Source organism: Perca fluviatilis, chromosome 16 (assembly GCF_010015445.1).
Source record: "Perca fluviatilis chromosome 16, GENO_Pfluv_1.0, whole genome shotgun sequence".
Lineage (NCBI taxonomy): Eukaryota > Metazoa > Chordata > Actinopteri > Perciformes > Percidae > Perca > Perca fluviatilis.
Window position 1 is genome coordinate 3,283,499 of NC_053127.1, and position 27,114 is coordinate 3,310,612.

Below are 27,114 nucleotides of genomic sequence, written 5' to 3' on the forward strand. Positions count from 1 at the left end.
GTGTCTGTGTCTGTGTGTCTGTGTGTGTGTGTGTGTGTGTGTGTGTGTGTGTGTGTGTGTGTGTGTTGTGTGTGTGTGTGTGTGTGGTATGTGTATGTAGGAGTGTGTGTGTGTGGGGGTGTGTGTGTGTGTGTGTGTATGTGTATGTAGGAGTGTGTGTGTGTGTGTGTTTGTCTGTATGAGTCAGAAACACAAGTAATAACCACACCCATCTATCCTGCTGTTATCACACCAAGGCCCTGAGTAAAATCAGTCTCCATCCTGTATGTCATACATCTCTAACTAGGGGAGGGGTTACAGGGGAACTAGTGTTCCTCATTCAGAGGACGGCTGAAGAATCACTGGACCGAGATCTCTTCACTCCACAGATACAGACTCAGACTCAGACTCATCATTCCTCATCTAATCATGGAGATAGTGTACAACAGGAGAAATTCTAGAGAACATTTTGTTAGAAGTCGGCACTTAAGGCTGAACGGTTTGAAAGAGGAAGCTAAAGCTGCAGGTTTGGAAAGCGATTATCTCTTCAAACCCAACATCCCTGAATCTCCTCGCCCAGAGTTTGTCTTATCTCATGTGAAACACGACACAGATGCAGACGGATTGTGTGGCATCAGTGAGGATAACGGCTTCAAGGTAGGACTGGCTGATATGTCACTATTATATCAACGCTGTGATATATCAGACTAGATAATGTCTTAGATTTTAGATATCGTGATACGTCTTAAATGGTGTCTCTTCCTGGTTTTAAAGGCTGCTTTAATAAAGTGATGTAATTTTCTGAACTCACCAGACAGTTTTAGCTGTTCTATTATTTGTCTTTAACCACTTAGTCAGAGTATTCAGTGGGGGTGTGACGACTGACTAATGGCGCTTTTCCATTACATGGTATCTGCTCTCCTCGACTCTACTCGCCTTTTTTGGTTTTCCATTGCGAAAAAAAGTCCCTGGTACCTGCTAACAGGTCCTTTTTTTAGTACCACCTCAGTCCAGGTTCCAAGCGAGCCGAGGCGAGCCGAGAAGGTGATGTGAAAACCTGCAGGCTGCTGATTGGTCGGAAAGAATCGTCTCTGATCACTGCATTGCTAGCGACAGACGGCATTTTTAAATAGTTTAGCCAGCGGTGTTTTTTGGGGGCGGCGCTTGCACCAGCCCCAGAGCTTTCTCCGGTAGCGCACGGGTCCTGATGGTTATACTGGTGCGCTGGTGTGTGTGTTGAGTCACCGTGTGTGTGTGTGTGTGTGTGTGTGTGTGTGTGTGTGTGTGTGTTTTGAGTCACCGTGTGTGTGTGTGTGTAGCTGGAGAGCGAGGGATCAGTGAGAGAGTGCCGGTGATTAGCTCCCCAGCGAGTACCGACTCTAGAGTCCTAGTGAGAGAAACAAAGTGTCTCCCCTGTGCTTTCTGACCACAGTGGGAGATCTGGAGCAGGAAAAGTTAACTATCTTGTTGATTTCATGTTGTTTACGGAGAAGGAGAACCAGGAAATGAGTCGGGGGAAATGCAACGCTACCAAGCCACGCCCACGGCAGTTGCTATGACGACCAGCCACGCTGAGGCGGTACTAAAATCTACAATGGGAAAGGGACGCACAGTGAGTCGAGTCGAGGCGAGTAGAGTTGAGGCGAGTCGAGCAGGTACCATGTAATGGAAAAACGTCATTGGAGGAATGAGTTCCTCCTAGACTGCTCCACTCGATGTCAGCTTCACCCTCTCCCCTTTGTCTTTATTCCCCCCCCCCCTCTCTATCTTCTTGCATTTCTCTTATTTGGTGTGAATGCTGAAGGCAGCTATGTTATTCTACTGTTTTTTTAATTCTTATTCTTCTGCCACAGTTTTTGCACATTAACTCCTTCCACATTTTTCAGCACAGAAACAACATTCAAACATCAAAACGTTGATGTTGTGTGTGTGTGTGTATCTCTGTCTGTGTGTGTGTGTGTGTGTGTATCTCTGTCTGTGTGTGTGTGTGTGTGTGTGTGTGTATCTCTGTGTGTGTGTGTGTGTGTGTGTGTGTGTGTATCTCTGTCTCTGTGTGTCTGCGTGTGTGTGTGTATCTCTGTCTGTGTGTGTGTGTGTGTGTATCTCTGTCTGTGTGTGTGTGTGTGTGTGTGTATCTCTGTCTGTGTGTGTGTGTGTGTGTGTGTGTGTATCTCTGTCTGTGTGTGTGTGTGTGCGTGTGTATATCTCTGTCTCTGTGTGTCTGCGTGTGTGTGTGTATCTCTGTCTGTGTGTGTGTGTGTGTATCAGAGCATGTACATTGAAACAGGCTACCAAGTGCACGTCATTGCGTGCTTGCGTCATTGAAAATGTTTCGCCGCCTTCACTTTCGCGCTGCATTTCAAAACAATGGATGAAATGGATATGGAACTGTGAACTGTGCTGTTAATTGTTTTGTTGAGAAGCTGAATCAGCGTCAGTCTGCTTGCAGGAGGAGAATATTCTGTCGGCAACTTTGCCGCAACGTGCTAAGGTAGGTAACGTTACCGACACTGATAGGCTTTAATGTAAGCAATAGGCGTTTTCTCTTATTTATCCCATGTCAATAAATAAAAAAATTGTGGGAGTTCATGTTTGTAGTTGTCGTAACACTTACCGTTTAGGAGAATTGCATTAATTAATCTTAATTACATTAAGCTTACAGTAGCAGTTTACATTAGCTTGTAGTTTACTGCATGTATGTAACATTAGCTCATTGTCCAGTAGCTTCTAGCTTTCAAACAAATGCGGTGCAAAAAATGATCAGCAAATACAAGGTAAACACTACCAGCTAATGACCTACCACAGGCAGTATGATATGCAGTAAACTGCAAGTGAGAAAGGTTAAATAGTACTATAAACACACAAGCTACAAGGCTACATCCAACATATGAAAAGTCATAACAACACCATTGATAAACACCCACTAACACAGTAAAGGTAGCTAGGTGTAAGTGTGTTAAATGGTCAGCAGTTGTCAGTTAAGACCATGATGGAGACCACTATACAGTTACATTAAGTACCTTAATGTTACAGTATGCTTACACTGTAAAACGAGAACTTGAAATTGCTCATCTTACTTTGATTTTCAATTAAACAGAACAAAAAACACATAATTGCATTATAAACTTTGTTAAAGTAGTTACTTCAACTCACTGTATTAAGTTTATTGTGATAAGTTGGTCTCACTTCAAAATGTATGGTGGCCGCACTTTGAAATTGTAGTTAGACTCAAATTGAGGCCAGGTCAATTACTCTTTTCATGCTCCACGCTAAAACAGGGTTTCCTGGGCAGTTCTGCAGGGGTTTTCAGTTGCCTACCTTTTCGGCCTGCTCTATGCCTTGAACTCCGATTTGCGTACTGCAGTCAGGTGGTTCATTGGCTGGTCAATTCCCATGATGCAAGGCAGTAAATGGTTGTGTCAAACTTTTGCTGAAAAGTTTGCAGTTTGTTCGAAATACAAATGTAACTTTATGAATTCCGTTTATTAAACGTGTCTGCTTAGAATGTAATGTTTTGTTGCCTGGTAATTGTCATTGTTGTGCTGGTTTACATTTGTAACCGAGGTAAGTGACTGTTACGTTTGATAAGAAGAGCTGGAGTTTTGCAGTGTTAGACTTTGAGCAGTAATAGGCTTCCTTCAGCCAGTATTCTGCGGTCGGGTCACTTCACTAGTGGCCCTTTTATGTCAAGTGATGCAAGATCAGCAGCTTTAGATGGGGCGCCCCTATTTTGCGCGGGGGCTTTTTAGAAGTTGAAACTTAGTTTTTACACACAAAAGTTAATTATCTGAACAAAAGATAATTAGTTGATATGACTGTTTTTTGAATTATTTAGTATGTGAAACTTAAGATTTTAAGTTTTTATATCTATGAAAGATAAATTATTTAAACAAAACATTATTAGTTGGCTGAACTATTTTCAAAACGTAGGAGTTTGAGTTGGCCTCCAAAACTCAAAAATCTAGTGCAGTAAGTTGCCTTGAAATTTTGAGTTTTCACAACATTTTCGTTTTTACAGTGTACATATATTTGTGATACAATTCTAATCTTACCAGGACAGGTTGGATAACTACTGGACTAACCTAAAGCTTTCTCCTTCTGTCTGCAGTCTGGAAACACCATCATCAGCAGCTGAGTCTGATCGCTGCTTCATGTTGAATATTGTGTACAGTATATAGCAATGTTTGAACAAATGTTATAATAAAGATACACGTTTCGTTAATGTCTTTTAAGAGCTTGTATATCTAACTAGTTATTAAAACAGGTACCATCTGAATATAATTATTCAGTTAGAAATAGACATTGAAAAACAGTTTATATTATATACACACCCAAAAACGTAATGACACAGACAAACCAGTTAATTTAATGCATTTATTTTCAGAATGCCAATCTCTAAAAGGCTTTAGCAAATAATCTAGCTATTCATCTCTCTTTGGTCTCTTGTCTCCCTGCTTGTCTTTTACTTTCCCATCCTCAGTGACCGCCTCCGTTTGTCCCTGTTAAAAGACAGCAACCACAAGTAAAATATGTTTACCATTATGAATGATATAAATTAACGTTATATGCAACGTTATACTTTTTTAAATGGGAAACTACTCATTTAACATTGATAGTGAAGTAAACAAGATGCAGCGTTACCTACCATCCTGCAGCTACAACTGATAAACACACACATTTCTAAATCTCGGCTAAAAGTTACTTATATACAGTAACAACATATAAAAGAGATGAAAATGCCACCGGATTTTAAACTTTAAAAAACACAAATAGCACAAAAAGACAGCAACCTAGCTAGCTAGCTAACAGACTAATGTTAATGATAGGTTCAGTCAGCTAACGTTAGCTCAGGGTGTATCTACCTAATTACTATAGCAATTTGTACCAGCATTAAAGGGTTAAGCTTTACATTGATGTAACACGTTAACGGCGATAACAAATGCACGACAAACACTAACGATACTTACAGTTAAATAATAATTTTGCTGTCAGCGATGCCGCTCCATCTCCCGCTTAGGTCTGACATTTAATTTTTTTTAACAAGCCAGCAAAGCCGCATGCAAAGGATTGTGGGTGATATGGCGCAAAGGATACACATATGCATCCTTTGCTGTCTATGGGAAATTCTCTGAACTTTCTTTGGCTTCTCTGGCCTCGGAGGATCCTTCTTTGACATTGAGAAACGGCTGTGTGTATATTGTGTGTGTGTATGTGTGTGTGTGTGTGTGTGTGTGTGTGTGTGTATGTGTGTGTATATGTGTGTGTGTATATACAGTCAGTTGATTGAGATGACCTAATCTGACACCTTTCCCACTTTTTCGACTCATTCATTCTCCCTTAACTGCTTCATCATCCAAATTGAAGCCAGCAATCCCATTTAGCATCATCTTAAAATTAACTACAAATATCTTTGAAATATTCTGGGTGTTATTCAACTTTTCAAAGACATTCATGCAAATTAAACTCATTCCCACTTTCTCAAGTATTCTCACCACTTCACCTTCTAACAAAAATCTCGTCAGCAATCCAGTGTAGCATCAGCCTTTCAACATACAGCATTCACATTGCAATTTGCATTCTCTAGTTTGTTTATATATATTTGTTTATCTGTTTATTTTTTGTCTTTCGGATGTTTTGTGCCCTTGCTGGTGTGTGTCTGTCTGCGTGTGTGGGTCTGTGTTGTCTGCCCCCATCTGGTTTGGACCTGATCTGGCATGCGGTTTGTCCTATGCTTTGTTCACCACTGCTTGTATGACGTATGTCATTTGATCTGAAAATTAAATAAATACCAATATTGTGATATCAGATTTTGTTCCATATCTCCCAGGACCCCATGAAGGAAACGTCTTCTGAGTTCCGTCTGCTGTGGTGGAGTCTGTCTGTGGGACCTGATGAGATAAAGTCAGCTGAGAGGAGACTCCTGGAGAAAACCTACCCAGATCAGAAGGAGGAGCAGCTCCAGATGCAGCAGGGATTCCTGGAGAAGTTCACCACCTCTCCAGCCTTCCTGAAGACCTCCAGGCTGGGCTCTTACCGCTTCACTTTCCCCCTGGAGGAACTGCTGGAGGCCTACAGCAAACAGGTACAGGGTTAGAGTTAAGCTCTGTCAGTTCGTTTGTTGTGTTGGCAGAAGTAAAAATTAAAAGAAGTCAAGAGTGAAAGACGTCAGGTTATCTGTCTTAAAAAAAACATTATTATGAACAATTAGTATTACTTTAAACAGACAGTTAAAGTGATGGTTCGGAGTAATTCACCCTAGGGTCCTTTGCACCATGACCTCGAGCCAAAAAACCCCCAGAAGCTTTTATCACCTGTGTCTAACATTGGGCGAGTTAGCTAGAGTAGCGTTAGCCGCTGAGTAGCTTAGCGCGGGGCTAATGGACCACGTTTGTATCTCGTAAATGACCCCACTAATGCCGTAATTGAGATACCAAACTTCTACACTAGTACAAATAGGTTATGCACTCATAAAACGATGGATTGTAAAGTTTGTAATAACCAGAAGTTTATGAACACTTGCTTGCTCTCTCTCTGCTCTCTGTTGCTGCTGCTGCTACCTGCAGTTAGACGAGTGCTTAGGGTGTCTATAAATTACTACACCGAAAAGAGATACAACAAAAATATTTATTAATTTAATGATTAAATAAGGTAATGTCTCCAAACTTACCTCAATTATTACTTGTCTCCTGCTAGTTATACTACAGCACTTACTTTAAAAAAAAAAGTTATTTTTGTTGCATCTCTTTTTATGAGAGCATAACCTATATATACTAGTATAGACGTTTGGTATCATTTCGGGCATTATTAGTGGGGTAACTTACGAGATACAAACGTGGGTCCATTAGCCCCTGTGCTAAGCTATTCAGCTGATAACGCTACTCTACGCTAACTCGCCCAATGTTCGACCCAGGTGAAAAAAGCTTCTGGGGGCGTGTTTGGCTCGAGGTCATGGTGCAAAGGACCCTAGGGTGAATTACTCCGACCATCACTTTAACTGTCAAAAACAGCTCTTACATCCTTCAACATACAGAGAAGAGGGTTTTCAGAACGTTACAGGGACGTTGATGAATGGATGTTCATGTACTGTACAGTCGTCCATTAAAACCTCTTCTGTTGTCTCCAGTTTTGCTCCGGTGCTCCTCCCGTCATGCGGGTGTTCAAGACCGTCCTGTACAAACAGGAAGTGAATTACGTTGTGCTGGTCCACAGTCCAGATCAGGACCAGTTCTCTGACTATCCTCTGCTGAATGACAACCCAGACACTGTCTGCACTTACAGAGATGGCTGCTTCATCTGGAGGCCTGAGGCCATGAGTGGGACACACAGGTAAGAACCACAGACACTCATCTGTCCTGCTGTTATTACAGACACTGAACTGACCACAGACACTCATCTGTCCTGCTGTTATTACAGACACTGAACTGACCACAGACACTCATCTGTCCTGCTGTTATTACAGACACTGAACTGACCACAGACACTCATCTATCCTGCTGTTATTACAGACACTGAACTGACCAAAGACACTCATCTGTACTGCTGTTATTACAGACACTGAACTGACCACAGACACTCATCTATCCTGCTGTTATTACAGACACTGAACTGACCACAGACACTCATTTGTCCTGCTGTTATTACAGACACTGAACTCACCACAGACACTCATCTATCCTGCTGTTATTACAGACACTGAACTGACCTGGAACTTGTAGTTTCCAGTTGTCTCTCTGTAGCTGCCATATCTTTAGTAATAGTAATGAGTGAAAGGGTTCAACATTATCTTTGTCTCTGTTATTTCTCAGATATGAGTTGATCGTGGGATCTGATCAGATGGAAGTGACGGAGCTGTTTGGTTACGACGTGCAGTTCTATGTTTGGGATAATGTCTCCACACCCCCCAATCTCCCCCCCCCCATTTTTTTTCTTTTTTTTTTTTTTTTTTTTTTTGTTTTTTTTTCCCCCCTTATTTTACCTTTTTCCAAACCATATGAAGATATAGTACGTACGGGAGTATTTTTTAGGGGAGAACAGTCTCTTTATTCCTGCTGCTTGCCTTGCCTGATCCTTCCTGCCACAACAGATCCACCCCACACTTGTTCTGCTCCTCATCTTCTCCTCTTGTTTTTCTGTTTTAGGTGCTGGACTTTGATGCCGGCCGACTGAAAGAGAACCTCAAGTCCTGCCGTAGAGAAATACTTAGAAATGGTGATGTCACATTTGAAGACTTCCCAACAGAGGAGCTTGTTAATGAATTGTGGCCTGACCATCCCTCCCCACTGGAGAAAGATGAATAGCTAAATTAAGTGTCAACAGTGTCACCATCTGATAGTTTTTCACTATTAAAGTGTCTTCCCTGAATCTTCTCTGCCTCTGAGTCTGTTTTGGGGTTCTTCCTGTATCAGTCGTTAAGACCTGAGGCCCGTTCCAGAAAGCAGGTTTAGTGAAAACCCTGAGTTGGTTAACCCTGAGATGAGGGAAACTCTGAGTTTTCCGTTCCAGAAAGAGAGGTAACTTAACCTCAGAGTCAGTTACTATGGTAACTGAGCCTGTGAACCTAACCTGGTCGGGAGCAGGTTTTCTTCAAGAAACCTCGAGTTTCTCTCAGTCTCCTCCCTCTGAGAGAAATTCATTTTCTCATTCATTCATTCAGTCTGTATCAGGCGCATTTTAATGCAGTTTGTTATCTGCATGAATAAAAAGACGTATTGGTTTATGATAGGCAGACTATAAAACGTGTCATGTCCTTTTGTTGACGATCCCGCTGATGAAAAAGCTATAGGCTATTAATTCACATAGGGGTTTACGTGGGTAGTGAGTCCCGACTATAGATGTATTTTCATTTCCACATAACCGATTTGAGAGGTATTTTTTATCACAGTCCATCAGATATGTAGATACCTTATCTGTCCTCATATCACTAACATCAACCATCGTGGACAGGTCCATTAGATATGTAGATACCTTATCTGTCCTCATATCACTAACATCAACCATCGTGGACAGGCTTTAACATCCCAGCAGATTCTTTGTGTCGCATTACGTTTTTTGCAAACGGCAGTTTTCTTTACAACAGTGTAGCGGATCATACTGTAATAGTAAAGCCACTGTATGCAGAGCCGTCAGAAAAGTGTGATCGCTCTGAAACGTTTTTTAAACGTTTTTGTAGTGTTCCCTGGACACAAACCAGTGAGAGCCATTAAAAATAAATAAATGATTATACATTATAGTTCTGTTAATGATCATGGTGCTGCAGCCTCAGAATGGGATTAGTATAGTTTACTTTTTTGCCCGCAGGATTGCACCTGAATGAAATTATAGGTGTAATACAATTCCAGTTTTCACCAGTAGCCTAATATTATAAGTTTACTGTGATTAGATATTAAATTAATACACTGTTAATGCGTACGCATTGCCTCGAGCAGCAATTTTCTCCCACACCAATTCTCTCTCTTTTGCAGCTGTCTTGCTTTTTTAACGAAATGCATGTTCAAACTCGCTGTTTGTGCGCATGAGTATTTCCACCGACCCGTTTGTTTGTGGTTGTTACCATGGTGAATCGTAGAATCATGGCTCCATTCATACTGCATTATGTGCACGCATATATTATCTGAGTGAACTTACTCCAAGTTGATTGAACCAACTCAAATCAGCTGTTCTGGAACCGAAAACTCAGAGTTTCTCATCTCAGGGTAAATCAACTCAGACATCAGGGTTAGACTCAGAGTTTGTTAAACCTTCTACCTGGAACGGACCCCTGATTCTGATCATTTATTTATTTATTTATTTGTATTTTCATTCTGATGTCAGAGTTCTGCCACCTGCTGGTCATCACTGAGTACTACATGCATTCTGTGTCATAGAAATATATTATATTAGTTATATAAGTGAGTATGTTAAGATGCAAAAGTGGAGGAATTAATAGTACTCAGAAATATTAAAGTACTAATAATACCACACAATAAATATGGTTTTACAGCCAATACAGTTATTTAGTTAGTATACTCGTTACCCATCATTTTTATTTAATATATGTGAAAGAACATTGCAACAAAGTAATAACGATAAAATAAAACAAAAAATATTTTAACTTTTTTTTAAAACAAAATATAAAATAAAAGAAAAAGAATTGAAAAAATATCCAAAAAAATCTAAAAGTTTAAAAATAAATTTAAGCGATGCAAATAAATGCATATTATTAACATTATTGACATGAAAATGACTTAAACCTTAAAAATAGTTTCACATCCATTTTCTGTCAATCGACTGAACTTTTATTTTTTAACTGTTTGAGTTTAATTTATAAATACACATCAGATTTATAAACTCTTCATGTTTTGATTATTAAAGAAACTAAAGCTGTCGGAGAAAGTAACGTAAGAAAATACTCTAGTAAAGTACTTAAGAACATTTAAATATTCCAACTTTATTCACATAATAATTTGACTTCTTTCTAAGATATTCAAACTTTTTCTAAATTGTCAGAGTTCTGCTGCCACCTGTTGGTCATCACTGAGTACTATATGTGTTCAGTGTCATGGACTAGGAGTTAAGTGCCTTGCTCAGGGACACATTGGTTGGTGTATCGCAATGGGAATTGAACCCAGATCTCCCACACCAAAGGCATGTGTCATATCCACTGCACCATCACCACCACAACTATTATATTAGTTACGTAAGTGAGTATGTTAAGATGCAAAAGTGGAGGAAGTAATACATCGAACAAAGTATGTTATGGGAGCGGTTGTGTTCTCCCGTCCTGTGTGTGTTCTCTCTCTCTCTCCCCCCTTTTCCCTGTCTGTCTGTTTTGCTGGAGCGGCTGAAAGTAGGTCAAGGGGCGTGGCCGGGCGATCTACCTACCTGCATGGCTGCCGGCAATCCTGCAATCACCTTCTTCTCAGCTGTTGAGGATTCCCCTGATCACGGCTGCAGTATTTAGACTCGGTTGGAACCTGTTTTCAGCGCCAGATCGTTACAGCTACCAAAGTGGTAACTTGGCTCGCAGTTGCATCGTCATTTTTCCGTGCTCGTAAGTTTTTGCCTCGTGTTTTTCCTCGTGCTCCACTTACCTGTGTGTTTCCTTTTTGTCCTCTGATCCAGACCTACACCACCCGACCTGTTGTCTTTAGACCGCTGTTCCGCCAGCCGTTCGCTTCTCAGACCTTCCATCTCCCTGCTTGGATTCCTGTGAGAGTTTTTTGGACACGCTACACTCTGCCCACGCTCGCTGCAGTCCTGCGCAGCTAACTGTCCCTGGCTGCTTTGTTTATTTCTGTGACAATCATTAAAAGACATTCTAAACGTTTTCCTCCGTGTTGTGATACTCTGTGTTCTGGGTCATAGCCACAGCCATAACAAAGTAGGAAGTACTCAGATCTATTAAAGTACTAATAATACCACAAAATAAAATACTCTTTTACGAGTTAAAAAAAGAGTATTTTATTTAGTTAGTATACTCGTATACTCGTCAGTCAGTCGGTCAACCAGCCAGTCATTTAGTTAAGGCAGCTACACACCGAGTCGATAATCGGCCGTCTGACAGTCTGGCGAGGTCTGTTCGGTGTGTCCTGTGCCATCGTCCATTGGAGGAGCCGTCGGCGTTCATTTTGGGCCAACCGGACGTGCTCAGAGTCAGCAGTCGGGACTCACCCGGAAATGGCAAGCAAGATGACCGGGACTAAGCCTCTCAAAATCTGAGTAAAATCTTTTAAAATCTGGTGAGAATCTCTTAAACTGACCTTAGTTGATCTGAGATGAAGACAGATTCAGCAACTGCACGGCCTATTTCTCTCTTCACATGTTTTCAGAAACACGTTTCGGTAAAACTATTTTAGTCCAATATGAGATCGTATTCTGAATGAGTCGCCATTAATGGCCGGTTGAAAAATCCGGAAGCAGCAGCCAGACCCATGTGACGCGTTCGTCCAATCAGCTGCCTGTTTTGATTTTTTTGGGCGACAATACAGATTAGCGCCGCCTGCTATTATGGAGACGTATTAGGTCTCGCCTCTTCGGTGTGTTCTGAGGAACTTTTGGGACCAACTCGGGGAGACTGATCAGTCCGACTGGCTTTACTGCCGACAGTCGGCCGTCTGGTTGGTCTATAACGGCCTTTAGTTAGTTGGTCGGTCGGTCGGTCGGTCAGTAAGTCAACTAATTCAGCTTTAAGTGCAATCTTCTAAATATGCTCTACTGTTTCCCACTGTCTCCATGTTTAGATGAGGAATAATTTAGATTAAAAAGACAAAATAAAAGTCTCTCTCTTGTCCAGCATTAACATCAGATAAACAGTGTAGGAGGAATTGGACATGAAAGTTCATTACTGACCTAGAAATTAAAAGTCTCTCAGTCTTTATCAGACACAGTTGGCTCTGCTCTGGAAAAAGGGAGTTAAATGGAATTTAGAGAGTTTGTGTTTTTCCATAAGACAAATGAAAATGACCGTAGATAAGAAGCCATGTCAATGCACATCTTTAAAAAGCATTTTAAAAGCTGTTTTTTATGTTCTATGTTTCCCTGGTTACGCCTGACGGTTTGACTAATACCTGGAACAATCATTCCCATCCATCAGGTTCTTATGCAATGCAAACGTTCTCTCCACCAGGAATTAGGAAGAACCTTAGATACGACTTGCCTCCCTTAGCAACCGGAGATATTGATATAGTCCGCTCAGCTGGTAGAACCCTTCAGTTTAGCTAAATAAAAAAAAAAAAAAAAGAAAAAAAAAAAAAAAAAAAGTCTGCTACAACAAGACAAGCTTAGCTATCAGCCATGTCCGTATTGTCCCCAAAACAATATAACGACTTTTACGAAGAATTTGATCCGCGATGTTTAACGTTACTGTCGGGGCAGCGCAGGCCTGAAGCAGCGAGCTGAACAGTGAACGGGATGTGAGATAACGTTATTCGCTGTGAAACTGAGTCAGTCCAGAGGGCCAGTAGAACTTACTTCTTGCAGCCTGTGTGTTTTAGCGCCATCCTGTGGTGTTCAGAGGACGATTTGGAAATAATAAATCCACATTTCCTTTTTGATTTAATGTAGCGCATTCATTTAGATCAGTAAACAGTCAGTTTCACCAAACTCCTTTAGTCGGTGTCCTATATCACTTTTTAATGGACACCCTGCAGCCAATCAGAATCGAGTATTCACCCAGACCATGGTATAAAGCCTGATAATAGGGTGTAGTTGTGTACATAACTCTGGCATAACATAGCACATTCAGGAGTTAAGTTGTCCTGCCCTCAGACAACAATCAGCCAAAACTTACACATTTATCTCTCTTTCCCTTTCATTTTCCTACTCTTTGTCTTAGTTTCTCTTTATTTCCTTCTTTGTTTTTTTCACTTTCTATTTTCATTCTTTCTTTCTTTCTGTCTCTTCCTATCTCTCTTTCTGACAACCTTCAGACAACCATCAGACAACCTTCAGACAAAACTTACACATTTATCTTTCTTTTTCTTTTCTTTCTCTTTCATTTTCCTACTCTTTGTCTTAGTTTCTCTTTATGTTTGTCTTTCTTTCTGTCTGTCTGTCTGTCTCTCTGTGTGTGCCAACAATGTGGATTCCCATTAAGACAGGAAAGGAAATAAGAAGAAATTAAAGTGAAGGACAAATGTTCATAAGAGAAACCTTTGTCCTGTTTCTGTTGAGCAAACATAGTTCCCTCCAGTATTCTCTTATTATCTCACTGAATAGAAGCTGCTGTAACTAGGAGTCAGATTCCTCGTACACAAAGCACACTTAGCCACAGGGCTGATAGTGGCATCATAAAACCATCATGGGATTTAGATTATATATTGCAACTATAAATAGTGTTATTATGACTGAATACCTTATAAAATGATATACAGCATTTAACCTTCCTGATGTCCTTGGGTCTTATTTGACCCATTTTCTTAAAGTTTCTATATCAAAAATGTAGTTTTCTTTCAACCAAATTTCAAAACAAAATAACGTGGATGGTTCCCTACAACGCTCTTCACATGTTAAATAAACGAGCAGTTCACTACTTTCATTGAATTTGGGTGTTTTATTCAATTTTAGAGCATTAGAAGAAAAAATGATAATAAAAAATTGAAAGAAGTGGGAAAAAAACTTCAAAAAAAGTGGCAAAAACTTGGACAAAAAGTGATAAAAACGGTAGGATAATCTTAAAAAACGTCAGGAAAAGTGGGAAAAGCTTAAAAAAATGTCAAAAATGCGCAGAAAAATATTGACAGAAATTTTGAAAAATGTCTTGAAAAAGATGGTAAACAAAAAAGAAGACACCACAAGGGTTAATGATCTACCTACTGTATAGTTATATTACCTACTGTATATTTATATTGCACAACCTGTTAACAGGATGTGGTGCAAATGAGACATAAACTGTCTCTGGTCAGTATATGATCATCCTCGATTTCAGCTCATAAGTAAGAATCACAAAAACAATGAATACAATTATTTTGCACATTACCTTTTGCAAGTAAACTCTTATTCTGTCTCATGTTCTGAAGGGGAAATTAAATAGTTTAAATAGAGAAATTATGAAGGGAAATGTCACAGTTCAGGCTGTTTTCACTGGTGACTTGTTTTACTGTTTTATAGATTCAATAGATGCAACATCTTTCCAAAAGTCAACAAGTAATCATGTTAACTAATCGCGATTTCAAGATTGATCAAAATAAATGTGATTATAATTACTTTTTCTATAATCGAGCCACCCTGACTGGGACACAGGACTGACTGTAACCGTGTTACAAAGAGAGAGGGGCTAAACCAAAAGGTCTGTTCAAGAGTCTGTTACTGCTTCATGCTGTGTTCAGGAGAAAGACGGACTGTGGGGAAAACCTGTTTCTGTGTTTAGTGCACAGTGTTCTGTGTCTAGTACACATTGTTCTGTTTAGTACACAGTGTTCTGTGTCTGGTACACATTGTTCTGTGTCTGGTACACATTGTTCTGTTTAGTACACAGTGTTCTCTGTCTGGTACACATTGTTCTGTTTAGTACACATTGTTCTGTGTCTGGTACACATTGTTCTGTTTAGTACACAGTGTTCTCTGTCTGGTACACATTGTTCTGTTTAGTACACATTGTTCTGTGTCTGGTACACATTGTTCTGTTTAGTACACAGTGTTCTCTGTCTGGTACACATTGTTCTGTTTAGTACACATTGTTCTCTGTCTGGTACACATTGTTCTGTTTAGTACACAGTGTTCTCTGTCTGGTACACATTGTTCTGTTTAGTACACAGTGTTCTGTGTCTAGTACACATTGTTCTGTGTCTGGTACACATTGTTCTGTTTAGTACACAGTGTTCTCTGTCTGGTACACATTGTTCTGTTTAGTACACAGTGTTCTCTGTCTGGTACACATTGTTCTGTTTAGTACACATTGTTCTGTGTCTGGTACACATTGTTCTGTTTAGTACACAGTGTTCTCTGTCTGGTACACATTGTTCTGTTTAGTACACAGTGTTCTGTGTCTGGTACACATTGTTCTGTTTAGTACACAGTGTTCTCTGTCTGGTACACATTGTTCTGTTTAGTACACAGTGTTCTGTGTCTGGTACACATTGTTCTGTGTCTGGTACACATTGTTCTGTTTAGTACACAGTGTTCTCTGTCTGGTACACATTGTTCTGTTTAGTACACAGTGTTCTCTGTCTGGTACACATTGTTCTGTGTCTGGTACACATTGTTCTGTTTAGTACACAGTGTTCTCTGTCTGGTACACATTGTTCTGTTTAGTGCACAGTGTTCTGTGTCTAGTACACATTGTTCTGTTTAGTACACAGTGTTCTCTGTCTGGTACACATTGTTCTGTTTAGTACACAGTGTTCTCTGTCTGGTACACATTGTTCTGTTTAGTACACAGTGTTCTCTGTCTGGTACACATTGTTCTGTTTAGTACACAGTGTTCTCTGTCTGGTACACATTGTTCTGTTTAGTACACAGTGTTCTGTCTAGTACACATTGTTCTGTCTAGTACACATTTTCATGTCTAGTACACATTGTTCTGTGTCTAGTAATAATAATAATAATAAATTGAATTTATATAGCTTTTCATGGACTCAAAGTCGCTTTACAGGGCAGGGGTAGATTAAAAAACATAACAAAACAAAAGCGAGCAAACAAAACAAGTAGAACAAAACAAGATACAGATGAAAAAAAGGAGGGGGCCGGGGTGGACTATGGGTAGGCTGAGGTGAAGAGATGGGTCTTAGCGGGACTGGAAGATGGTGAGGGACTCAGAGGTGCGGATCTCTTGGGGGAGGGAGTTCCAGAGCCTGGGAGCTGCTCTGGAGAAGGCTCTGTCCCCAAAACAGCGCAGGTTGGACTTTTGGATGGAGAGGGAGACCGGCTGAGGTGGATCTGAGGGACCGTGAGGGTTGGTAAGGGGAGAGGAGGTCAGTGAGGTATGAGGGGGCCCAGATGGTGGGGGGCTTTATAGGTGAGGACCAGGATTTTGTAGGTGATCCCGTTGGAAATGGGAAGCCAGTGTTGTGTTTTTTTAGGACTGGAGTGATGTGGTGCCAGGATTTGGAGGGTAGTGATGGCGGGCGGCTGAGTTCTGGACCAGTTGGAGTCGGTTGATGTTGGTAGAGCTGATGCCGAGGAGAAGTGAGTTGCAGTAGTCCAGTCGGGGAGGAGATGAAGGCGTGAATGAGTCTTTCAGCAGCGGGGGTGTGAGAGGGTCTGATTTTGGCGATGTTGCGGAGGTGAAAGAAGGAGGTTTTAATGACTTGACGGATGTGAGGCTCAAAGGGAAAGGGTGGAATCAAAGATAACGCCAAGGTTGCGGGCCTGGGGAGATGGGGAGACAATGGTGCCGTCGATGGTGAGAGTGGGGTTATTGGTTTTGCTGAGTGTGGATTTGGAGCCGATCAGAAGGAATTCTGTTTTGTCGCTGTTGAGTTTGAGGAAGTTGTGTTGCATCCAGGTTTTAATAGCTGACAGACAGGAGTTGATGTGGGAGAGGGAGGATTGTGGGGGGATTTGGTGCTGAGGTAGATCTGGGTGTCGTCAGCATAGCAGTGGAAGTCCAGGTTGAAGTGGCGGAGTATCTGACCAAGAGGGAGGATGTAGATGATGAAGAGAGGGGGCCAAGTACGGGCCTTGGGGAACACCTTGGTGACTGTGGCTGTGGCAGAGGTGTGGTTGTGGAGAGAGATGAAATGGGATCTGTTGGAAAGGTAGGAGTGGAGCCAGCTGAGTGCAGTACCGTCGCGACACAAGGTCTTTGAGTCTGGTGAGCAGGATGTTATGGCTCACAGTATCGAGGGCTGCACTCAGGTCGAGGAGGATGAGGATGTTGAGGGAACCGGTGTCAGCAAAAGGTGAGGAGGTCGTTGAGGACTTTGAGGAGAGCGGTTTCTGTGCTGTGTAGGGCGAAAACCAGATTGGAGAGGTTCGAATAGGTTATTGGCAAGAAGATGGGTTTGTAGTTGTGGCGACTATGCGTTCCAGGGTTTTAGACAGAAAGGGGAGGTTGGATATTGGGCGGTAGTTGTTGAGAGAGGAGGGATCCAGACCAGGTTTTTAAGGATTGGGGTGACAGCGGCAGTTTTGAAAGCAGAGGGACAGTTCCAAGGGACAGTGAGGAGTTGAAGAGGTTAGTGATGTAGGGGCATAGGACCGGGAGGCAGGACTTCAGAAGTGGAGTAGGGAGGGGTCAAGGGGAGCAGGTAGTGGGTTTGGAAGAGCTGATGAGTTTGGAGATTTCAGGAGGAGTGACTGGGTTAAACTGGGAGAGGAGGAAGTGTGGGGAGGGGTCGGGAGGTCTGGAGGGATGGAGAGAGGAGGGTCCAAGGTAGGTGCTGGAGTAGATCCTGGAAGGTCAGATACAGGGGATAGGGATTTGTAAATGAGATTGATTTTGTCAGTGAAAAAGTGGAGGAATGAGTTGCAGAGATCCCGGGAGTAGAGGTAAGGAGGCTGTTGGTCCGAGGCTTGATGAGGTTGTTCAATGTGGAGAAGAGGGTTCTGGGGTTTTGGCAGGGGGTCGGTGAGGATGGTGGAGAGGTAGGCGAGTTGGCAGCAATGAGGGGCATCTTTGTAGGCGATGAGATGGGTTATATAGGCTTCATGATGGACTGTGAGGGATGATTTCTTTGTCAGACGTTCAAGTTGGCGGCCAGTTTGTTTCATTTTCCGGAGTGCAGGTGTGTACCAGGGTGAAGAGGTGTTAAAAGTGACGGTTTTTGTTTTTAGGGGGGCCAGGGTGTTGAGGGAGGTAGACAAGGTGGAGTTGAGGTGGTCTGTGAGGTCATCGGGTGAGGTGAGGGTTGAGTCCAGGTGGAGAGTGGTGGAGAGCAGGTCAGAGAGATGGTGGGGATTGATAGATTTGAGGTTGCGGAAGGTGATTTCTCTGAGGGCGGGGCGTGGGGTTGGAGAAGGGATGGTGAACCGTATCAGTTTGTGATCAGAGAGGGGAAAAGAGGCATGGATGGAGGTCGAGCACTGGTTGGTTGGTGGAGCAGACCAGGGTCGAGGATGTGACCTTTTTCATGGGTGGGGAATGTGACATGTTGGGTGAGAGAGAAGTTATCCAGTAAAATTTTGAATTCTGATGAGAGCTTGCAGGTGGGGGAGTCCATGTGGATGTTTAAGTCACCGAGTAGCAGCAGACGTGGAGAGAGAGATGAGGCTAGTGTGAGGAGTTCAGTAAAATCAGAGAGGAAGGAGGGATTTGGTTTAGGTGGCCGGTAAATGAGGATGACTGTCATGGAGGAAAGAGTTTTGAAGGCGAGATATTCAAACGATGATACTGAGGGGAGGGTGAGTTCTGTGATCCGGAAGTTCTGATTGAAAATGATAACGGCGAGGCCACCTCCACGGTGGGAGGGGCGGGGTTTGCAGATGTAGTTGTAGCCAGGGGCGGGGATGCTTGGTTGAGGGAGAAGAAGTCGTTGGGTTGTTGCCAGGTTTCGGTGAGCAGAAGGAAGTCCAGAGTGTTGTCGAGGATTAGTTCATGGAGGGCAGGGGCTTTATTGTTGAGCGGTCGGGTGTTGAGGAGGGCAAAGTTGGCATGGTAGAGGGTGGTGGGATGGGGGCAGGCTGGAGAGATCTGAGGTTGTCCCGGTTAGCAGTGCGTGTGGTCCGTTGGGGTGTGGGGTATTGCAGTTGAGGGGGACAGTGAGCCGATTAGCAAATGATTGGAGAGTATGATTGAGTGTATGTGAAGTGGGGAAAGCACTGTAGTCCGGTCCGGGTTTTCTGTGTAGCCTGATGATGCGTTCAGCCCTATGTGAACGCAGTGGGTGAAGCATTCAGATGACGTGGGACAGGTGCAACAGAGCGTGCAGGTGACCAGATGGATGGAATGGATTGTCCGTGGTGGAAGAAAACAAACTTGCGGCGAGAGCTTCTGTGGATGTGCGGCGTCGACGTAGAAGTCCGAGCTGTTTGATGACTGGGATGCAGGATGGAATGGAGTAGTTGACGAATTGGACCAGTTGCAGAGTTGAATATTTGATCATGATCCGGCCGGAGAGGAACGGAGAGCTCCGTGATAGTGGTTAGCCGTGGGCTAGGAGCACAGAGGTGGAGGTGGAGATGGATGAATAGGTGATTGCCAAAATGATCCACAGCATGACCGAAGGAGAGGAATGTCTAGTCTTGGTGCGGCTGCGCATCTGGTGGAGGTTGCCTATGAGGAGGAGGTCAGCAATCGGGTTAGCCGCCGAAGCAGCTAGGATTTCGCCCGCCGCGTTTGGTGAACCGGGGCAGCTAGCTAGCGGCTAACCGACGAGGCAAGAGTCCGGTCAAGGAGCCCCAGGCGGCTTCGGGGAACCAGCAGAGAGACTGTCCAGAGGTACAGAGGCTGTCCAGAGGTAGGGGGTACAGCGAACACAAACACAAGAGAATAGCAGATGAATAGCAGACGGAGAAGCGGGCGAATAACCAGCGCCAGCGTCCTCTCACGTCGGTGTCAAGAGAAAGGATGTAGTACACATTGTCATGTGTTTGGTACACATTGTCATGTGTTTGGTACACATTGTCATGTGTCTTTTTTAAAGTCAAACTTTTACTAAAATATTTAAACTTTTTCTAAAATGTTGTAACTTTTTATTCTGTTTCCATTAACACATGAAAGGAAATGAGAGGAAACAAATGTTTCTCCCCTTGATGACGCATCATTAATACAGCATTTAGGGATCTACCTATAGTTATATTGCACAACTTTTTAACAGGATGTGGTGCAGATGAGACATGAACTGTCTCTGGTACAAGAGTAGGTGCATGATCACTGTGTCGGGTGAAGTCTTCATTAAAGAGGAAATGGCTTGGGCTTATTTATTTCCCTGACATAACTTCACTTACAAGCAGAGGAGAGTTAGCACAGACTCAGACTTTTAATTTGTCTTTTTGATCTATCTATCTATCTATCTGTCCATCTGTCCATCTATCTATCTATCTGTCCATCTGTCCATCTATCTATCTATCTATCTATCTATCTATCTATCTATCTATCTATCTATCTATCCATCTGTCCATCTATCTATCTATCTATCTATCTATCTATCTATCTATCTATCTATCCATTCATCCATCCATCTATCTATCTCTAATCTTTCCATCTCTTTGTCTTTTATCTGTCTATCATAAATGTTTGCATGTTATTGACATGTCTTCTCTCCTCTGGGACAGTAAACTGAATATCTTTGAGTTGTGGACAAAACAAGATATTTGAGGACATCATCTTTGGCTTTTTGAGAAACTCTGATCCACATTTTAGAGACAGAACTCGAACGCTCAACTTGCCTCTGATTGGCTAGTACTCGTTGCCTTGGTGAGAATACAGAATAAGCCAATCAGATAGCGCAGGGCGGGACATTACTTCACCCTCCTCTGGGTGTGATATGTAAAGAAAACACAGATGTGGTTTATTAGAAGGCGATATTAACTGTTCACTCCACAGATACAGACTCAGAGAGAGAGACTTTTATGTTGTCTTTTTAATCTACATCATTCCTCATCTAAACATGGAGAAAGGGGTCAACAGGAGAGGACATGAAGAACATGTTGTTGAAAAACAGCACTTGAAGCTGAATGATTTAAAAGAGGAAGCTAAAGCTGCAGGTTTGGTAAACAAATGTCTCTCCAAAGACAACATCCCAGAATACCCTCACCCAGAGTTTGTCGTATCTCATGTGAAACACGACACAAAGGGAACGGGATTGCGTGGCATCAGTGAGGATAACGGCTTCAAGGTAGGACAGGGCGATATGTCATTATTATATCAATACTGTGATATATGAAACTAGATAATGTCTTAGATTTTAGATATCGTGATATGTCTTAAATGGTGTCTCTTCCTGGTTTTAAAGGCTGCTTTACAGTAAAGTGATGCGAGTTTCTGAACTTTCAGAGTGTTCTAGCTGTTCTATTATTTGTCTTTAACCACTTAGTCAGAGTATTCACTGGGGGTGTGACGAGACACCCAGCTCACGAGATCGAGATGAGACAAGATTTTAACACTATTTTACAGAAAACTTCAATGAAGAAACAAGACTGTAAAAATAGTCCTTCATTCATTTAAAAGTCACAAAATGAAAACCGAGCACTGAAAGGTTTTGCCATGAACTGAGATAACTTCTCTCCTGTCTTCTCTCCTGAATAACTAACAGTTACACCGTTACTCAGGGGCGCCTATAGGGGGGAAAAGTTAGGACAATTCCAAGCGTTTTCTGGCAGTGGTTGAGACCAAATGTTTTGTTCTTGAATTATTCATTTTTCTGTCATTTTACCCTAGATAGAGGGATAGAGAGAGAGAGAGAGAGAGAGAAAGGGAGGGAGAGGTTGAGGGAGAGAGAGCAGCGGTACTCTAACATTCTAACTCTCGGTTTTACAGCTTTTTTCTTCCATTATCGTTCTGCAAAGTAAACTCAGAGTCAACTTTGGAGATGGGGGGATTTCTATGCTAATTTCAAGGCTGCTGCTCTGCACTTGTGTACTGATATCGGGAGACACTCTTTACCTCGACTAGAAATCTCTTCACGTTTAATCTCATGAGATCTTGCGGGGACGAGATCTCGTCACACCTGTAGTAATCACATTGCTGATGATTATTTATCAAACATTGTGAAGAAACAGGGCACTATTTTAACGATCTGAAATGCAAAATGCAAGTAGCTTTGTGGGTGGATCTTAGGCGCTGTTGCTATGATACCAGCGGGATAAATGACTCTTGCACCCGACGCAAATCTAAAATGGGTTGGTCTGTAGTAGCTAGGTGTGGTTTGGGCGTAACGTGAACATAACCAATCAGAGCGTCATCTAACATTCCCTTTAATAGCAGGCGCTTGTTCCATGGCGGATTGCTATTATGATGGCGGATTTGCCTGGCGCACGCCAGCGGAAGCTGTCCGGGATGCATCAAAGTAATAAGTGCCCGTCTTGACCGGGTGGCGATCTCCTCAAGTCTGGAGAGGATTGCTGCAGCCATGGAGCGTGGGCCTCCAAATGCACCAACTGCACCTGTTGTGCCCCTTCCTCCTCCCCCGACTCCATCTCCGTACACCCGCATCGAATGTCCAATCCCACCGTAGTTCAACATCACGTCTCCTTAAGTCCTCTAATATTTCCTCATTTATGTCATCAACACATCCATGATTCATGGAAATGTTAAACACAACAAGCCACAAAGAATGCAGGGACTTTTTGAGGACTGTACTGTAAAGCCTCCTGATCTATCCAAACACTTGAAGCGCATTTTCAGTAATATTTTTCCTTGTAATTATGTATGGTTTGCAAAAATGGGAACTGCTCGTGTAGATGAGAGAAGCTAAGTGAATGCTACATTATGGCCAAGCATGGGCCCCTAAAATAGCATCTGAATAACGCGCCACTGACTTTAGACTAGCACCACTGACTTTAGACTAGTACCACTGACTTTAGACTAGCCCCACTGACTTTAGACTAGTACCACTGACTTTAGACTAGCACCACTGACTTTAGACTAGCACCACTGACTTTAGACTAGCCCCACTGACTTTAGACTAGTACCACTGACTTTAGACTAGCGCCACTGACTTTAGACTAGTACCACTGACTTTAGACTAGTACCACTGACTTTAGACTAGTACCACTGACTTTAGACTAGCACCACTGACTTTAGACTAGTACCACTGACTTTAGACTAGCACCACTGACTTTAGACTAGTACCACTGACTTTAGACTAGCGCCACTGACTTTAGACTAGTACCACTGACTTTAGACTAGCACCACTGACTTTAGACTAGCCCCACTGACTTTAGACTAGCACCACTGACTTTAGACTAGCACCACTGACTTTAGACTAGCCCCACTGACTTTAGACTAGTACCACTGTCTTTAGACTAGCGCCACTGACTTTAGACCAGCACCACTGACTTTAGACTAGCGCCACTGTCTTTAGACTAGCACCACTGACTTTAGACTAGCACCACTGACTTTAGACTAGTACCACTGTCTTTAGACTAGCGCCACTGACTTTAGACCAGCACCACTGACTTTAGACTAGCGCCACTGTCTTTAGACTAGCACCACTGACTTTAGACTAGCACCACTGACTTTAGACTAGTACCACTGACTTTAGACTGGCACCACTGTCTTTAGACTAGTAGCACTGACTTTAGACTAGCTCCACTGACTTTAGACTAGTACCACTGACTTTAGACTAGTACCACTGACTTTAGACTAGCACCACTGACTTTAGACTAGCACTACTGACTTTAGACTGGCGCCACTGTCTTTAGACTAGTACCACTGACTTTAGACTAGCTCCACTGACTTTAGACTAGTACCACTGACTTTAGACTAGCACCACTGACTTTAGACTAGGACCACTGACTTTAGACCAGGTTTTTCCTGCTCTGTGGCGGAAGTGTTTTCTGAAACTGCAAAATAGCACCGGGGAACATTTGCGCCTGAACCGCCCCCAGGAGCGCAAATTCATTCACTAATTTACCGACATGAGTCTGTGGAGGGAAAAGTCTGCTGTGCGTCGGGTGCAAAATAGGAATGATACATGCGTCGGTGTACAAAGGGAATTGCGCTGAGGGCAAGATAGGGCCCTATATGTTAAAGCACCAGTTATATCGCAATATTGACATTGAGGTATTTGGTCAAGAATTTCGTGATATCAGATTTTGTTCCATATCTCCCAGGCCCCCTTCAAGGACCAGTCCTCTGGGTTGGGTCTGCTGTGGTGGAGTCTGTCTGTGGGACCTGATGAGATAAAGTCAGCTGAGAGGAGACTCCTGGAGAAAACCTACCCAGATCAGATGGAGGAGCAGCTCCAGATGCAGCAGGGATTCCTGGAGAAGTTCACCACCTCTCCAGCCTTCCTGAAGACCTCCAGGCTGGGCTCGTACCGCTTCACCTTCCCCCTGGAGGAACTGCTGGAGGCCTACAGAGAACAGGTACAGGGTTAGAGTTAAGCTCCGTCAGGTTGTACGTTGTGTTGGCAGAAGTAAAAATTAAAAGAAATCAAGAGTGATAGACGTCAGGTTGTTATGTGTCTTAAAAAAAAATTATTTATGAAGAATTAGTATTACTTTAAACAGACAGTTAACTGTCACAAACAGCAGGAAGGAAATATTTTCAGGACATTACAGGTACGTTGATGAATGGATGTTCATGTACTGTACAGTCGTCCATTAAAACCTCTTCTGTTGTCTCCAGTTTTGCTCCGGTGCTCCTCCCGTCATGCGGGTGTTTAAGACCGTCCTGTACAGACAGACAGTGAATTACGTTGTGCTGGTCCACAGTCCAGATCAGTTCATTGACATCCTTCTGTTGAAAAAAAAATTATTTGCTCTGTTGTTATTTCAGACACTGAACTGACCACAGACACTCATCTATCCTGCTGTTATTACAGACACTGAACTGACCACAGACACTCATCTGTCCTGCTGTTATTACAGACACTGAACTGACCACAGACACTCATCTGTCCTGCTGTTATTACAGACACTGAACTGACCACAGACACTCATCTATCCTGCTGTTATTACAGACACTGAACTGACCTGGAACTTGTAGTTTCCAGTTGTCTCTCTGTAGCTGCCATATCTTTAGTAATAGTAATGTGTGAAAGGGTTCAACATTATCTTTGTCTCTGTTATTTGTCAGATATGAGTTGATCGTGGGACCTGATCAGATGGAAGCCCAGAAGTGGTATGATTACGAGCATTATGTTTGGGATAATGTCTCCATCGCCCTGCATGTGGAGGATAAGGTACCTTCACGTTGTTCTTGTCACTCTCTACAGACACCCCTGTTTCCTTCCAGTCTTGTTTTTTAGTCTTTTCTGTCCATATTCTAAAGATAAAGAGGTCAGGAGGATCCAAAGTGGATCTGCAGGTTCTGGACAGATTCAGAAATTTAGGACAACTCAGATACATTTCAACCGTCTCTCAGGTGAACCACATCTCTAAAGTGTACGAACCATAGGAGAGTTTTCATCCTCATATCTAAATCAGAGAAGGTAACGGTGGTGGTTTTAAACACGTGGTTAATGTTGTGAAAATGTCCCAGTTTGGTTAGGTTTAGACACCAAAACTACTGAGTTAGGTTGATAAAAAGATGGAGGTTTGGGTTCAGATCAGACGTGACTTAAGCCTGACGAGCCAGACCCACATCCAGATGTTGGGTCTGGGAACTCCCCATTGGCAGGGCTCAATCTGAGGGGCGGGATAAACAGTTGTCTTTCAAATTCCCTCTGCACGCAATAGGATAGCGCTACAACCAATCAGAGCAACGAAGAAGGTGACATTCCTTTTTTAAGAATGACTTCAGTGCAGTTCTTTGTTCTTTTCTCAAAAAAAAGCTGAACTCCAAGTCTTCCAGAGTCGCGGCCAAAGCCGATTCCAAAGACTGCTGTTCTCCAGCAGCAGCAGCCATAAGCCCCACCCACCGACTCTATACACGATGTGATTGGCCTGACTAGAGTTTGGTTTTTCCAGCTCGCAAGCCAACGGAGAGTTGCTAGATGACCCTGGCTGAAGATTACATTTGCTGCCGCTAGGGCGCGTCTTGATTTCTAGGCTAACGTTTCTTGTTTTTTCTGTGTTTTAGGTGCTGAACTTTGATGCCAGCCGACTGAGAGAGAACCTCAAGTTCTGCAGTGAAGGATATCCTGCACTACGTGGTGTCACATTTGAAGACTTCCCAACAGCTGAAAAGCTTGTTAATAAATTGTGGCCTGGCCATCCCTCCCCACTGGAGAAAGATGAATAGCTAAATTAAGTGTCAACAGTGTCACCATCTGATAGTTTTTCACTATTAAAGTGTCTTTTCTGAATCTTCCTTCCTCTGAGTCTGTTTTTGGGTTCTTCCTGTCTGTGTGGCGTCCATCAGTCGTTATTCGTATTCGTATACTATACAGTTTTTTTATATTTCTTACTGTCCTTTCTGTTTTTATTCTTTATAAGGTAAGTGAGTGTTGTACTTTGAGAGCAGAGACTAACTGGAGTCAAATTCCTTGTTTGGTTTATGCAAACCTGGCCAATAAATCTAATTCTGATTCTGATATTTATTTGCATTTTCATTCTGATGTCAGAGTTCTGCTGACACCTGCTGGTCATCACTGAGTACTACATGCATTCAGTGTCATAGAAAAATACTGTATTATATTAGTTATATAAGTGAGTATGTTTAAAGTGGAGGACATAATACATCGAAAAAAGTGACAAAAAAGTTAGTACTCAGATCTATTAAAGTAGTAATAATACCACACAATAAAATAGTCTTTTACAGCCATTACAGTTATTTAGTTAGTATACTCGTTCCCCATCCTTTTTACTTTTTTAAGATATGTGAAAGAGCATTGCAAGTAATAATAATAATAATAATAATAATAATAAAATGAAACAAAAATATTCAAAAAATTGTTTATTTTAGTTAATTTTTTATATTTTATAAGTCAATTTTCTGACTGAATTTTTTTAACAGTTGAATACTCGATTCAATACAGAGTGAATACTCGATTCTGATTGGCTGCAGGGTATCCAGTAAAAAGTGATGTAGGACACCTACTAAAGGAGTTCGGTGAAACTGTCTGTTTACTGTTCTAAATGAATGCGCTACATTAAAAAATATATTTTAATAAATTCAAAATATAAAATTAAATTTAAAATAGTCCTAAAAATCTAAAAGTTTAAAGATAA

At 42.3% G+C, this 27,114-nt stretch overlaps 2 protein-coding genes and 1 long non-coding RNA gene across 3 annotated transcripts in view; all 3 read left to right on the forward strand.

The window, feature by feature from the left end:
- Positions 1 to 263: 263 nt before the first annotated feature.
- On the forward strand, positions 264 to 26,249 carry LOC120544694. Its single transcript, XM_039778639.1, has 5 exons — positions 264 to 636; positions 5,807 to 6,061; positions 7,103 to 7,305; positions 25,079 to 25,184; positions 26,024 to 26,249. Exons 1-5 carry the CDS (start codon positions 409 to 411, stop codon positions 26,183 to 26,185), a joined length of 954 nt encoding a protein of 317 aa, XP_039634573.1. The 5' UTR covers positions 264 to 408; the 3' UTR covers positions 26,186 to 26,249.
- Positions 10,884 to 11,284, forward strand: LOC120544695. Its single transcript, XR_005636539.1, has 2 exons — positions 10,884 to 10,968; positions 11,080 to 11,284. It is a non-coding gene; the product is annotated as an uncharacterized LOC120544695 (long non-coding RNA).
- The window catches only part of LOC120544693, a 35,268-nt gene continuing 28,954 nt past the window's right edge, over positions 20,801 to 27,114 (forward strand). Inside the window, exons 1-3 of the mRNA XM_039778638.1 lie at positions 20,801 to 21,173; positions 24,112 to 24,366; positions 24,629 to 24,706. Coding sequence (XP_039634572.1) covers positions 20,946 to 21,173; positions 24,112 to 24,366; positions 24,629 to 24,706 — 561 coding nt within the window. The 5' untranslated portion in view covers positions 20,801 to 20,945. The remainder of the gene's footprint in view (positions 21,174 to 24,111; positions 24,367 to 24,628; positions 24,707 to 27,114) is intronic.